The sequence below is a fragment of the Bubalus bubalis genome, chromosome 3 (assembly GCF_019923935.1).
Source record: "Bubalus bubalis isolate 160015118507 breed Murrah chromosome 3, NDDB_SH_1, whole genome shotgun sequence".
NCBI lineage: Eukaryota > Metazoa > Chordata > Mammalia > Artiodactyla > Bovidae > Bubalus > Bubalus bubalis.
Window position 1 is genome coordinate 21,449,497 of NC_059159.1, and position 13,754 is coordinate 21,463,250.

General features: G+C 46.3%; 1 protein-coding gene and 1 long non-coding RNA gene across 3 annotated transcripts in view; one reads left to right on the forward strand and one right to left on the reverse strand.

Annotated features, from left to right (window-relative positions):
* Positions 1-3,391, reverse strand: part of LOC123332599 — a 63,111-nt gene extending 59,720 nt beyond the window's left edge. For both annotated transcript variants that reach the window (XR_006549457.2, XR_006549456.2), the window contains exon 1: positions 2,363-3,391. This is a non-coding gene — a long non-coding RNA (uncharacterized LOC123332599). The remainder of the gene's footprint in view (positions 1-2,362) is intronic.
* A 2,057-nt stretch (positions 3,392-5,448) lies between these two features.
* Positions 5,449-9,259, forward strand: LOC102389471 (keratin, type I microfibrillar 48 kDa, component 8C-1). Its single transcript, XM_006041487.4, has 7 exons — positions 5,449-5,877; positions 6,075-6,157; positions 6,491-6,647; positions 7,421-7,582; positions 7,677-7,802; positions 7,974-8,194; positions 8,824-9,259. Exons 1-7 carry the CDS (start codon positions 5,530-5,532, stop codon positions 8,975-8,977), a joined length of 1,251 nt encoding a protein of 416 aa, XP_006041549.3. The 5' UTR covers positions 5,449-5,529; the 3' UTR covers positions 8,978-9,259.
* Positions 9,260-13,754: the final 4,495 nt, after the last annotated feature.

The following is a 13,754-nucleotide window of genomic DNA, read 5'->3' on the forward strand; positions in this document are numbered from 1 at the left end:
GTTTTGATTTGTTTTCCTTGAAGGGAATAAGACAGTGTTTATGCTTGAGAATTCTTTCATATCTGAGAACTTATGCCATAAAATGAAAATAGCATGAGGAACCTGGCGATTTTGATGGTGGGAAATCATCAAAGACGGCTAGTCATTCTCCGCCATTACTAGGACCACTTTGTCCATTGAGGTGGAGAAGGAGAAGAGAAATAGAATCCTGTATGTATGTTCATCATTTTACCATTTACAAAGTGCTTTCATATCTGTTATCCAACTGGAGCCCCCACCCCCAAACCCTGAGAGAGACAGAACAGGTTCCACAATCTGCATTTTGCAGTGGAAGAAGTTCAAAGTTAGGGACGCACTCAAGTCCAAGTCTTCTCCTTCCTGGTGCATTACCTTGAACCAAACTGCCAAGCATTTTACTGAGATACCTCTGGATAAAACTTTAGATTTAGACACTCTCCAAGGCTGGGGGGATGGTTAGATGGTTGGATGGCATCACTGGCTCAATGGACTTGAGTTTGAGCAAGCTCCAGGAGATGGTGAAGGCCAGGGAAGCCTGGTGTGCTGCAGCCCATGGGGTCACAAAGAGTCAGATATGACTGAGTGACTGAACAACAGCAATAAGTCTGGGGGGAGATGGCTGAGATGCATTTTGCAGGGCCTGGGAATCCCCCAAAGGATAATCTTCCCAGTGCATCCTCTCACCCTGCAATGTCCTCCCTGCCCACCACATTGCAGGCTGAGTCTCCTGGTCTCCTTCAGCTGAGGCTCCCCCTTTAGGCTAGTTTTTGTACCCACACTTCTCTTGCCTTCCTTCCCCTTTCCTCCCCCAGCTTGTCAGACATCCTAAACATGTGGTTTGTTCATTCACATTAGCTTCAAGGCCCTCTGCCAAGAGGCCTCCACCACCAGTATCTCTCTCTGATTCTGAGGGTGGCCACTGTGTCCACCTACCAGCAGGGTCACTCATCACCTCCATTTCTCCCTGCAAATATTGTTCCCTTTTCTAGAAAGAGGAATCTCTTACACTTGCTTGACTCAGCATTGCCTCTTTTCTATCTTCTGTCCCACTCCCCATCCCTTGAAGCCTCTTTCACCTGCTTTGAAACTCATGTCAATGACCACAGATCCTACAGGGATGCTTCAGAACCACCAAGAAATGAGAACTGATATTAAAATAAAATAACTCATTACCAGGCTTGGTTGAAGAAAAGATTCTTAAAGGGATTAGGGATTAGTGAGATCGGTTGTTTGAAGCCAAGCTCTGAGTCACCTAGAGGGCAGAGTCACCAATAAATCTCCTTTAGGGGGCAAGGAGATAATCTGAAATGGCTGCATCCTTCACCTCTTGGCTGAGAATCATGAACTGGGTTGAAATGGCCCAGGAACAAGTGTGGGAAAAGAGAGAGGAGGAAGGAAGGAATTGTTTTTTTTTTGGAGAGGAGGTGAAGGGCTCAATTATATTACCATACATTAGAGTTAGTTATAGGCTTGACTGCCTGCTCAGTGAGACTGAGACCACATCATTTGCCTGTCCCTAACAAGTATCCCCTCCCCACCCACCCTGGCCCTCAACCCCCCATCCCACAGTCCTGGGACTATGCCAGGCACCTGGTAGAAATTCAAAAAGTGATTACTGCCCTTAATGTCATATATATAGTCTTCTAAATCCATTAAATACAAATAAATTTCCAAATGTCTGTATACCTTTAAAATATCTCCTCTCCTCATCTTGTCATTTCTCATATACCTGGGGGACCCATGTTAGTTTGAGTTGTTCATAAAAAGATAATCTGCTATAGGAACTGTGATTATTCGGTTTCAATTTCATCCCATGCCCAGCATGGAGAAGCTGCTCTTCAAATGTGCTTTGAAAAAACTTAACTAAGTAAAATTGTGGGTTTGATAGTCCTGGACTGCTCAGTTTCTCTCTGAGTGAATAAACTCTGCAAGTACTTCAATTAGGAGATCAAGAGAGTACATGAAGTCTACTCCTAATCTGTGTGAGGCCATGGAGACCTTATAATCTTGGAGTCCCATGAAATTGTTAGTTGCTCAGTCATATCCAACTCTTTGCAACCCCATGGACTGTAGCCCATCAGGCTGTCCACGGAATTCTCCAGGAAAAAATACTGAAGTGGGTAGCAACTCCCTTCTCCAGGGTATCTTCCTAGTCCAGGGATCAAACCCAGGTCTCCTGCATTGCAGGCAGATTCTTTACTGTCTGATCTACCAGGGAAGCCCCTGGAGTCCCATCTTTCCCATTAATTCAAGAAGTAAATTCACATAAGCCTATTGACATTTTGAAAGCATTGCAAGAAAGAAGCTAGATTTAAAAGGGATGGTAGCATTATTGTTTACTTACCAGCTCTTCTGTCCACTGTCTCTCTCCTGAATTCTTATGCCATTTCACCTTCTGCAGGGAAAAAAGGAATCTCCAGGAGAAGCCAGCAGGTAACAGGTGTAACCTGTTCTTTGCTGCATCTTTGTGGTTGCTGATTGACTGTGCCTTGAAGATGTACAGGTGTGACTACCCTAGCTCCTTTCTTCCTTTCTCTTCTACACACTCCTATCATTCAGAAACAGGTAGCACAGCCCCTTTTGACATTTTGCAGCCTGGATGTAGACAACAGTGCATTTCTTAGCCACAAACAAATCTCATACTGGATCATGGAGTTGATGCTCTGGTCTGGACATCTTGGAACAATGTCACTTCTGTCTGAGGCCTCAGAAACTATAGTCCCATGTCTGTAGATCTCTTCTGAGTCTCCATTTACATCTCTCAGGATACTCATCAGGGTGGACCACTCTTCTGTACCTTCATTTAGGTTGTCTTGGTTACTTCTCATCTTTCCATCCTCCAGGTTCCCTCACTTGAAGATGGGCTAGCTTCGTCTGATCAACATTACCCGTTGTGGTTCAGAGGATTCCTTCCAGGTTCCCTCCTTGCCTCTTCTTTGCATTCTTATCTTTCTTATTAAACACATCTCTCCCTGCTTCCCTCTTTTCCCATTTCTTGGCTCTTTCGCATTGTATGCAAGATATGTCTGCTTTTTTGTCCCAATCCTTGAATCTTCTCATACTTAGAACCTAAACATTCTCCTTTGTGTAAAGCCTCCATGATGCTACACTGGCCAATCAGTAGATAAGACCAAAGAGCATGAAGGATGCTGCTGGCATTTAGTCTGAGCTCCCTAGGTGGGGAAGAAGGCAGGACTGTGATGCCTTGCTGGAAAGCCAGTGCTTTAAAGCAGGCTGACAAGAGTTGGGAAGCAGGCTTGTGCTGTTCCCTAGGAGCAAATGCCCATCAGTCTGATTCACAGGGCTTTCCATTTGTCCCAAGCCTGGATGAGTGAGACAGGAGCTCCTGGCCTTGAGTCTTTCCTCTGGGAAGCCTCAGTGATGCTTGCCTTAGGACCCACCTATTTCTCCCCTTTTAATTGCTTTGGAGGAAAACAAAGAGATTTTGATTTTATTATAAGTCTGGAGCTTTTGGTCAATGGCGTTATAGTAAGTGGCGATAATGGCCTTGGAGAGGGTAGATGAAGGACCTTTCATCTGAAACAAAGCGGAGTGCTGCGTGAGTACCATCATGAAAGCTTGCTGGGGGGAAGGACTTCAATAAGCTGTCAATAAAACTGCCTCTGGAGGGCAGCCAAAACCACAGCAGAGGCTGGGGTGCTGCTCCCCAAGGGGCAGGTGGTACCTGGTGGTGCAATGTTTATATGTTCAGAACTTTGGTCACCCCTTCCTCAGACCTTCTAGTGCCTTCAGTGATTTCAAGATTGTCTTGCAAAATCCCCTTTAGCCGTGTCTCCTCATTTTCTCTCCTGGGTACCCAGGTCCTTGGATTCAATGACATGACCATGGAGCCCCCTCCCTTGGCATCTTTCAACCTCTGATTCTTAAACCAGGTAGCAGGTAACCCAGTAAGGCTGATGGTGGGAGCCTGGGACAGGGTACGATGCATCTTCCTGGTGTGACAATTATACTTGGAGAATTGGGCAAAACGTTAAAAATTCTAACTGGAAATTTAAAAACATTTTCTGTTAAACCCAACACGCACTTTTCATGCTTGAGGGGGCTCCTTTGGACTATCTCCTAGACTTACCACTCACTCTATTCTAACACGATGGCTAGATACCTCACTGGAAAAGTTTTGCAAGCCTAGCCGTATTCCTTTCTCACATCCGCCTCCAGAGACTTCTTTAATTTTAATGCATTTATATGGATTTCTCAGCTTGCATTTTCTCAGCCTTCTTTCTAAATGATCTCTTCTTCCAGAATCTTCCTTGTTCTCATTCTCAAACTAATTATCAAAGCCTCTATCTTTAAAATCCCTCTACAGTCCTTTTTTCTTTTGCCACACCTCGAAGCATATAGGATTTTAGTTCCCTGACCACGGATTGAACCCATGGCCCCTGCAATGGAAATGTGGTGTCTTAACCACTGGACCACCAGGGGAGTCCCTTCTCTACAAACCTTTTTAAATTTAATTTTTTTAATTAATTAAAATTTATTACGTAAAAAATTTTTTTAATTGGAGGAAAATTGCTTTATGATGTTATATCAGTTTCTGCTGTACAGCAAAGTGAATCAGTTATTCACATACATATATCTGGGTTTCCCCAGTGGCTCAGCTGTAAAGAATCTGCCTGCAATGTGGGAGACCCGGGTTTGATCCCTGGTTGGGAAGATCCCCTGAAGGAGGGCAAGGCTATCCACTCCAGTATTCTTGCCAGGTGAATCCCATGGACAGAGGAGCCTGGTAGGCTACAGTCCTTTGGGTCACAAAGAGGTGGACACTACTGAAGTGATTGAGCATGCCTGCACACATACATATGTCCACTCTTTTTTAGATTCTTTTCCTTTTACAGTCCTTTTGAGTGAGAGACAGGTGGCATTACACAAATAGATGTCCATCCTTCTTGGCTGTGGCCTGAGTCGATTCTTATCCACCTCGTGTCTTCTAAGGCTTGGATTCTACATCATTGAAGGATTCTGTATCATTGAAGGATTCTGTCTCAAAGCAGATGGAAAGGGAACACACTTCTGACTTAATGCAACTTGTTCCTTGATTCAATCCTAGTCCCTCCCTGGAAATGCCAGGTGGGCCAGGAGGTGAATTTGATCATGGTTTTACCAGATCACGTAACACAAAAGAATGTCATTGGATGGACTAACTCCCAATTAACAAGGGCAGATCCTCGGGCTAGACCGTGTGGCTTCTTTGAAGGTCTACCGCAGGACAATGGTTTCATGGGTGCACAGCATGAAGAGTAGTCCTGACTTAACAAGAAGCCAAGTAAAAAAATTTATGGCACAAGGGACTCTTCTGAGGAAGGCCTATAACAGATTGAAGGGAAGGGCATTTGAAGAGCAGTGAAAAAATAAAAAGAAAAAAGACATTACACACTGTGTCCACACCCTCTGGGGATGGGGTATAAATGCTCCCAAGAGGAAGGAGACTCACAAGCTCCTTGGAGAACTTGGACTCTGTGTTCAGTCAGGCACCTCACTCCCTCCAGCACCATGTCTTACAACTTCTGCCTGCCCAACCTGAGCTTCCGCTCCAGTTGCTCCTCCAGGCCCTGCGTGCCCCCCAGCTGCTGTGGTACCACCCTGCCCGGGGCCTGCAACATCCCCGCCAATGTGGGCAGCTGCAACTGGTTCTGTGAGGGCTCCTTCAATGGCAACGAGAAGGAGACCATGCAGTTCCTGAATGACCGGCTGGCCAGCTACCTGGAGAAGGTGCGGCAGCTGGAGCGGGACAATGCGGAGCTGGAGAGCCGCATCCTGGAGAGGAGCCAGCAGCAGGAGCCCCTCGTGTGCCCCAACTACCAGTCCTACTTCCGGACCATCGAGGAGCTCCAGCAGAAGGTGAGGGGCCTTGCTGTCCTCTCTAAGCAGGGGGAGTATCCCAGGATTCTCAATCTGGGGGAGAGAACTGTGTTTCTTGCATCTAGGCCATCTTGATTCCTCCTTTTACCTTCAAAGTGGCTTTTTAAGCATTTTTAAAGAAGTTAATGATTTCATAGTTATTTTCAGTCCGGACCCAGAAATCTCTCATTCCCCAGATCCTGTGTGCCAAGTCAGAGAATGCCAGACTGGTGGTGCAGATCGATAATGCCAAGCTGGCTGCAGATGACTTCAGGACCAAGTAAGTGGTTCAGATTTCGCATGGGTGCCCGCTCCTTTTGTTCAGTGAAAGAAGAGGGTTTTCCATGGCTGACTGAGCAGCAGTCAACCATCAATCATGAAGGATTCTGCAGAGGATTGAGGGGACCAAAAAAAGGAGTCACAAAAGTAGATGAGAACTCAAGTCAATTTTGGGATTAATATTGGGTCTTGACTGAGCCTCTAGCACCCTGCCTTTGTCTCCTGGGTCTACTCACTGCCAAAGGGGGAAGGCAAGGTGATTGGGGTTATCCAAGATCATTCCTGTGAGTCTTCAGGGTCTGCCAGTTACTGCTCTGACCCTCTCCTTGTGCAGGTATGAGACGGAGCTGGGTTTGCGGCAGCTGGTGGAGTCAGACATCAACGGCCTGCGTAGGATCCTGGATGAACTGACCCTGTGCAAGTCCGACCTGGAGGCCCAGGTGGAGTCCCTGAAGGAGGAGCTGATCTGCCTCAAGAGCAACCATGAGGAGGTGAGACCAGAGATGAGAAATGAAGAAATCTGATAGCCTCAGGCCTAGGGTGGCTTTAGTGACTTGGGGTGGTAGAATCAGGGATAAGAATCTTTCAGATTTCTCTAAAACACCAAACCTTCATGATGAAAGAAAACATTGTGAGATGAAACCTATCCATGTTCCCAGATAAGCTGTATCTTTCACTCAAAATTGGGGCATCACTTTTGTTTCCCAGGGTACCTCCCTGGGCTTGTGATTGGCTGCTGATTTGTAGAAGTCCTAGCACTGCCCTAATCATGCCGTTCGAAGCCATCTCTCTTCCCCAAAGCCAAAATATCAGTCTTGGTGAATCAACATCTCTATTCTTTAAAAGTCTTGATGAAAAATGATCCAGGGTTCCTTCTCTCTCCTGGGAGGGGTCATGACAATATCTTACTTGATGACAAGAATGGTTTGATACACAATCTGAAATTATACAGCCAATTCTTTTTATTTATGGGGTTATCTGCAGCCAGTCTACAACCTGGGAAATTTGGGCATTTATACATCCTTGAATAGCCCCAAGCAAACCCCTGGAAAAATTTTTTTTAATCCAAGGATCATGACACAGTCATGGTGGGAAGGAGTTGAACACATGGAACACAGACCACTTTACCTTCTGCTGTCATAGCTATTTCACTAGAAGTTCCTTTTCCAAGTAAATAGATGAATAGGATGTCAACAAGCAGTGCCATTTCTTAGGTTCCACTCTTCATTGAGGATAGTCACTCTTGCATTTTATGCATCCACAGGAAGTCAACACCCTGCGGAGCCAGCTGGGAGATCGCCTCAACGTGGAGGTGGACGCCGCCCCGACTGTGGACCTCAACCGTGTGCTCAATGAGACCAGGGCTCAGTACGAGGCCTTGGTGGAGACCAACCGCAGGGACGTGGAGGAATGGTACATCAGGCAGGTGTGTACATGAGCACGTGGTGTCTCAGGACCCTCAGCCCCTTGGGGCCCTTCAGGCGGGGTCTGATCCTGCCTTCTGCCCTTTGGTGTTTCAGACTGAGGAGCTGAACAAGCAGGTGGTGTCCAGCTCAGAGCAGCTGCAGTCCTACCAGGCGGAGATCATCGAGCTGAGACGCACGGTCAATGCCCTGGAGGTGGAGCTTCAGGCCCAGCACAACCTGGTGGGTATTGATGAGACTCCTGGTGAGGAGGTGAGGTTGGGGAGTCAGGGGCACTGGGATGCCCTCCAGACCACCCTCTCCTGAACTCTTGGAGCTGGTGACTTGTTTGGAAGCAATGGAGAAGCCCCTGAAGGAGCAGCTCTGTGACTTTCCTCCCCTTCCCTCTGACAGAGAGACTCCCTGGAGAACACCCTGACGGAGACGGAGGCCCGCTACAGCTCCCAGCTGGCCCAGGTGCAGGGCCTGATTGGCAACGTGGAGTCACAGCTGGCGGAGATCAGGAGTGACCTGGAGCGGCAGAACCAGGAGTACCAGGTGCTGCTGGACGTGCGGGCCCGGCTGGAGTGTGAGATCAACACGTACCGGGGGCTGCTGGACAGCGAGGACTGCAAGTGAGTACCGAACAGGTGTTTGGTGAAGCCTTGTGCACATAGGCGTACTTCTTAGTTGGACTCCAGGCAAAGACTGCATACCTTGGAGAGGAAATTATGCCTTCACTCCAGACATGCTCAAACAGAGCACAGAAAGCAATGTGGTTAACATTAAAAAATAAAGTGGCACGAATTGCTTGAGGGACAAACTGAAAGGGTACAGCCAACTCTGCAGTCTACTGTGATGATATTGATATGCGATCAATGACATTTCTTACATGTTGTAATACCATACTGTGTAGAGGGTACATTTCCACATGCTAGAGTTACCATGAGGTCGACAGGATCAGTATTCTCATCATTCTGTGGGTGAAGGGATTGGGGCTTGAAGAAGTTTAGTGACTTATCCAAGGTCACCAGTTAGGAATGGACAGTGCTGGGAGCTGAGACCAGAGTTTCTGAGTCTCTGTCCAGCACTTTTGATAGTATATGACAGGGAGACCATTAGCATTGATAGTGAGCTTTGTATCAGGTGAGCCTGTGACCTTCTCTGTTATAGGTCAGGTCAAGTCCCAGTGGGCAGTCCACTCTTGGGGTCTCTCTGGTTACATCACAAGGCTCCCTCAGTTTATATCTTTCCCTTTCTCCAGGCTGCCCTGCAATCCCTGTGCCACGACGAATGCCTGCGGCAAGACCATCACACCCTGCATCTCCAGTCCCTGTACCCCCTGTGCTCCTGCTGCCCCCTGCACGCCCTGTGTCCCCCGCTCCCGCTGTGGGCCTTGCAACTCCTATGTGCGCTAGAGTCCAGTGGTTACCCGAGGAACAAGGAGACAGGGCCCAGGGTTCTGGAGCTGTGACTTGGCCCTGGTTCTTTCCAACAAATGGGTTAGAAAATACGATGTGCATGCCTGGAGCTGCCCCGGGGGTGGAATCCAGAAGCTCACCCGACCTCCTCAAGATGATCCCTGCCCACACTTTCCTTCCCTGGGGACTGTTTCTTCTTGCCTTGCCCAGAGAGCCTGCCCACGTGTCAGCAACCCTCCCTTGTAACCTTCTAATAAACTCAGTTTCCTTGGCAAAGTACACGCCTTTCTCATTGGTATTCATTTGTCTCACCATGCCTGTTGCTTGAGCATTCTATAAACGGCCATTTGAAAGCAGAGCCTTACATATAATGGCTTGAGTCTTGGATAGGAAAGCTGCTCCAGGCCTGGTGGGCAGACAGCTGGTCCCGTGGGTGAGTGGGGGTGGGCAGGAAAGAGGGCAGGACAACTGCAGTGTGGCTCCATCTCCCCCCAGCCATTCTTGGGTTTACTCCCTCACCCCTCTTGACCAGGATATCTCCTAGAGTTGATTGTATCTGAAACTAAAATGAAGAGGCATGAGCTGGGGGCTGGAAAGAGGCTATGAAAAGCTCATCTTTTCTAAGCTGGAAGTTTTATTTATTTATTCAGTTCAGTTCAGTTGCTCAGTCATGTCCAACTCTTTGTGACCCCATGAATCGCAGAATGCCAGGCCTCCCTGTCCATCACCAACTCCCGGAGTTCACTCAAACTCACGTCCATCGAGTCAGTGATGCCATCAAGCCATCTCATCCTCTGTCGTTCCCTTTTCCTCCTTCCCCCAATCCCTGCCAGCATCAGAGTCTTTTCCAATGAGTCAACTCTTCGCATGAGGTGGCCAAAGTACTGGAGTTTCAGCTTTAGCATCATTCCTTCCAAGAACACCCAGGGCTGATCTCCTTTAGAATGGACTGGTTGGATCTCCTTGCAGTCCAAGGGACTCTCAAGAGTCTTCTCCAATACCACAGTTCAAAAGCATCAATTCTTTGGTGCTCAGCTTTCTTCACAGTCCAACTCTCGCATCCATACATGACTACTGGAAAAACCATAGCCTTGACTAGCCGGACCTTTGTTGACAAAGTAATGTCTCTGTTTTTGAGTATGCTATCTAGGTTGGTCATAACTTTCCTTCCAAGGAGTAAGCGTCTTTTAATTTCATGGCTGCAGTCACCATCTGCAGTGATTTTGGAGCCCCCCAAAATAAAGTCTGACACTGTTTCCACTGTTTCCCCATCTATTTCCCATGAAGTGATGGGACCAGATGCCATGATCTTCGTTTTCTGAATGTTGAGCTTTAAGCCAACTTTCTCACTCTCCACTTTCACTTTCATCAAGAGGCTTTTTAGTTCCTCTTCACTTTCTGCCATAAGGGTGGTGTCATCTGCTTATCTGAGGTTATTGATATTTCTCCCAGCAATCTTGATTCCAGCTTGTGTTTCTTCCAGCCCAGTGTTTCTCATGATGTACTCTGCATATAAGTTAAATAAACAGGGTGACAATATACAGCCTTGGCGTATTCCTTTTCCTATTTGGAACCAGTCTGTTGTTCCATGTGCAGTTCTAACTGTTGCTTCTTGACCTGCATATAGGTTTCTCAAGAGGTTGGTCAGGTGGTCTGGTATTCCCATCTCTTTCAGAATTTTCCACAGTTTATTGTGATCCACACAGTCAAAGGCTTTGGCATAGTCAATAAAGCAGAAATAGATGTGTTTCTGGAACTCTCTTGCTTTTTTGATGATCCAGCGGATGTTGGCAATTTGATCTCTGGTTCCTCTGCCTTTTGTAAAACCAGCTTGAACATCTGGAAGTTCACGGTTCATGTATTGCTGAAGCCTGGCTTGGAGAATTTTGAGCATTACTTTACTAGCGTGTGAGATGAGTGCAATTGTGCGGTAGTTAGTTTCTGCTGAATAACAAGGTGAATCAGCTGCATGTACACATACAGCCCTTCCCCCTTGAGCCTCCCTCCCACCACACCCCCTTATCCCACCCCTCAAGGTCATCACAGAGCACGGAGCTGAGCTTCCTGTGCTAAGCAGTAGCTTCCCACTAGCTGTATTTTTTTAACACATGGTAGCGTATATATGGGAGAAGGCAAAGGCACCCCACTCCAGTACTCTTGCCTGGAAAATCCCATGGATGGCGGAGCCTGGTAGGCTGCAGTCCATGGGGTCACTAAGAGTCAGACACGACTGAGTGACTTCACTTTCACTTTTCCCTTTCACGCATTGGAGAAGGAAATGGCGGCCCACTCCAGTGTTCTTGCCTAGAGAATCCCAGGGACGGGGAAGCCTGGTGGGCTTCCGTCTATGGGGTCGCACAGAGTCGGACACGACTGAAGCAACTTAGCAGTAGCAGCAGTGTATATATGATAATGTTACTCTCTCAGTTAATCCCACCTTCTCCCCTGGCCATGTCCACAGGTGTGTTTTCTACATCTGTGTCTCTATTCTTGCCCTGCAAATATGTTCATTGGCATCATTTTCTATATTCCATATATATGCATTAATATACAATATTTATTTTTCTCTTTCTGACTTACTTCACTCTGTACTCAGCAGGAAGTTTTAGATCTAGCACTGTATTATCTGTTACTGGTGGTCCAGGCAGCCTCAGGATCACACAATGAAGGGGCCCTCTGGCTTGCCTGCTGTGCCCTGGACTTCCTCCTTCCTCCTGATCTCTTTCCCGGGGATCATAATCAGCCTGGGCTCCAGCAGCTTGCTTCCTCTCCTCTGGGGCTCAGAGACCCCACCAGCTTTTCTGTTTATACTCCTACCTTTCTCTATCCAATCCAAACAGTACCTGTTGGATACCTACTCTATGTAGACCCTGGATGGTGGGGAAGGGGAGACACATCGTGAAAGATACTGTCCTGGCTGCAGGTTGTTTTCAGTTCAGTTCAGTTCAGTCGCTCAGTCATGGTCAACTCTTTGCAGCCCCATGGACTGCAGCATGCCAGGCCTCCTTCTCCATCACCAACTCCCGGAGTCTACTCAAATTCATGTCCATTGAGTCGGTGATGCCATCCAATGACCTCATCCTCTGTCGTCCCCTTTTCCTCCCACCCTCAATCTTTCCCAGCATCAGGGTCTTTTCAAATGAGTCAGTTCTTTGTATCAGGTGGCCAAAGTATTGGAGTTTCAGCTTCAACATCAGTCCTTCCAATGAATATTCAGGACTGATTTCCTTTAGGAGGAACTGGTTGGATCTCCTTGCAGATCAAGGGAATCTCAAGAGTCTTCTCCAACACCACAGTTCAAAAGCATCAATTCTTCGGTGCTCAATTTTCCTTATAGTCCAACTCTAACATCCATACATGACTACTGGAAAAACCATAGCCTTGACTAGACGGACCTTTGTAGGCAAAGTAATGTTTCTGCTTTTTAATATGCTGTCTAGGTTGGTCATAACTTTTCTTCCAAGGAGCAAGTGTCTTTTAATTTCATGGTTGCAGTCACCATCTGCAGTGATTTTGGAACCCCGTCCCCCTCCCCTCCTCCAAATAGTCTGCCATTGTTTCCCCATCTATTTGCAGGTTGTTTATAAAGTCTTAAAAGGGATCTTTTATCTAATTTTTTTTATCCAAATCTAATTCCCAATTACTGCTATTATAAACTAGTCCCTGGTACTGTGAATACTCAGGCTGGCACTGCAGGCAAATCTCCGAGTGCTGACGGTGACATCAGTGTTCAACAAGAATGGGTATCTTGATTTAACTCTAATGGAGAGCGTCCAGAAAGGAACACAGTCCTGCCAACATCCCAACTTTTAAAGCATTTTTGGTAAAATACAGATGACATAAAATTTACCATTTTAACCTGTTTTAGTGTACAACTCAGTGGCATAAGGTATATTTACATTGTGGTGCAACCATCACCTCTATCTATCTCTAGAAATTTTTCATCATCCCAAATTGAAACTCCGGACTTACTAAACAATAACTCCCCAAACTCCCCTGCCCCAAGCCCCTGGTAATGTCTATTCTATTTTCTGTCCATAAGAATTTGACTCTTTTGGGTACCTTGTATAAAAAAATGGAATTGTACATTATTTGTTCTTTCATATCTGGCTTTTTTCATTGTATACTCTTGTCAGGTTCATTCATATTGTAACATGTACTGAAATTTTTCTCTTTTGTTTTTTTAAAGTTAAAAATTCCTTAATTTTTTAATTCCTGGTACCACTACCACAGTTTACAGGGCAATATACCTGATATAATGAAAAGAAAAAGAAAAAGAAAAAGACAAAGCTACAACAAATAAAAGACCTCAGAAATGCACATCTAATTGACACTACATTGCGTTAATCAATAGCTGCACTTTTTGCAAACTGTTGCCATGGCAGTCCTGAACAAGAAGTGTTTCCTGTTTAAGCTGCAGTAACTTTTCTGACTATGGTTCCTTCTGTGGCAGATTTTTAAAGTTCCTCTAACACATTTGGGACGACTGTCTCAAACTAACCTGCAGTTTTCCTGACAACTCCTCGCTCTCTCTCCAGCTAAGAACTGTAGCCCTTTTCTTCTGAGTATTTAGAACCTTCTGCTACCATATCCACCACTTCCACCACCAGATCCATAACCACCACCATAGGGACTGGACGAGCTTCTTCCACCAAAACTTCCCCCTTTCATGGGTCCATAATTTGATTGCTGTTGTCCACTATAATTTTCAAAATCATTATAGTTTCCACTACCACATAATTACCTCCAAAATTTCCTCCTTCATTGTAATCAT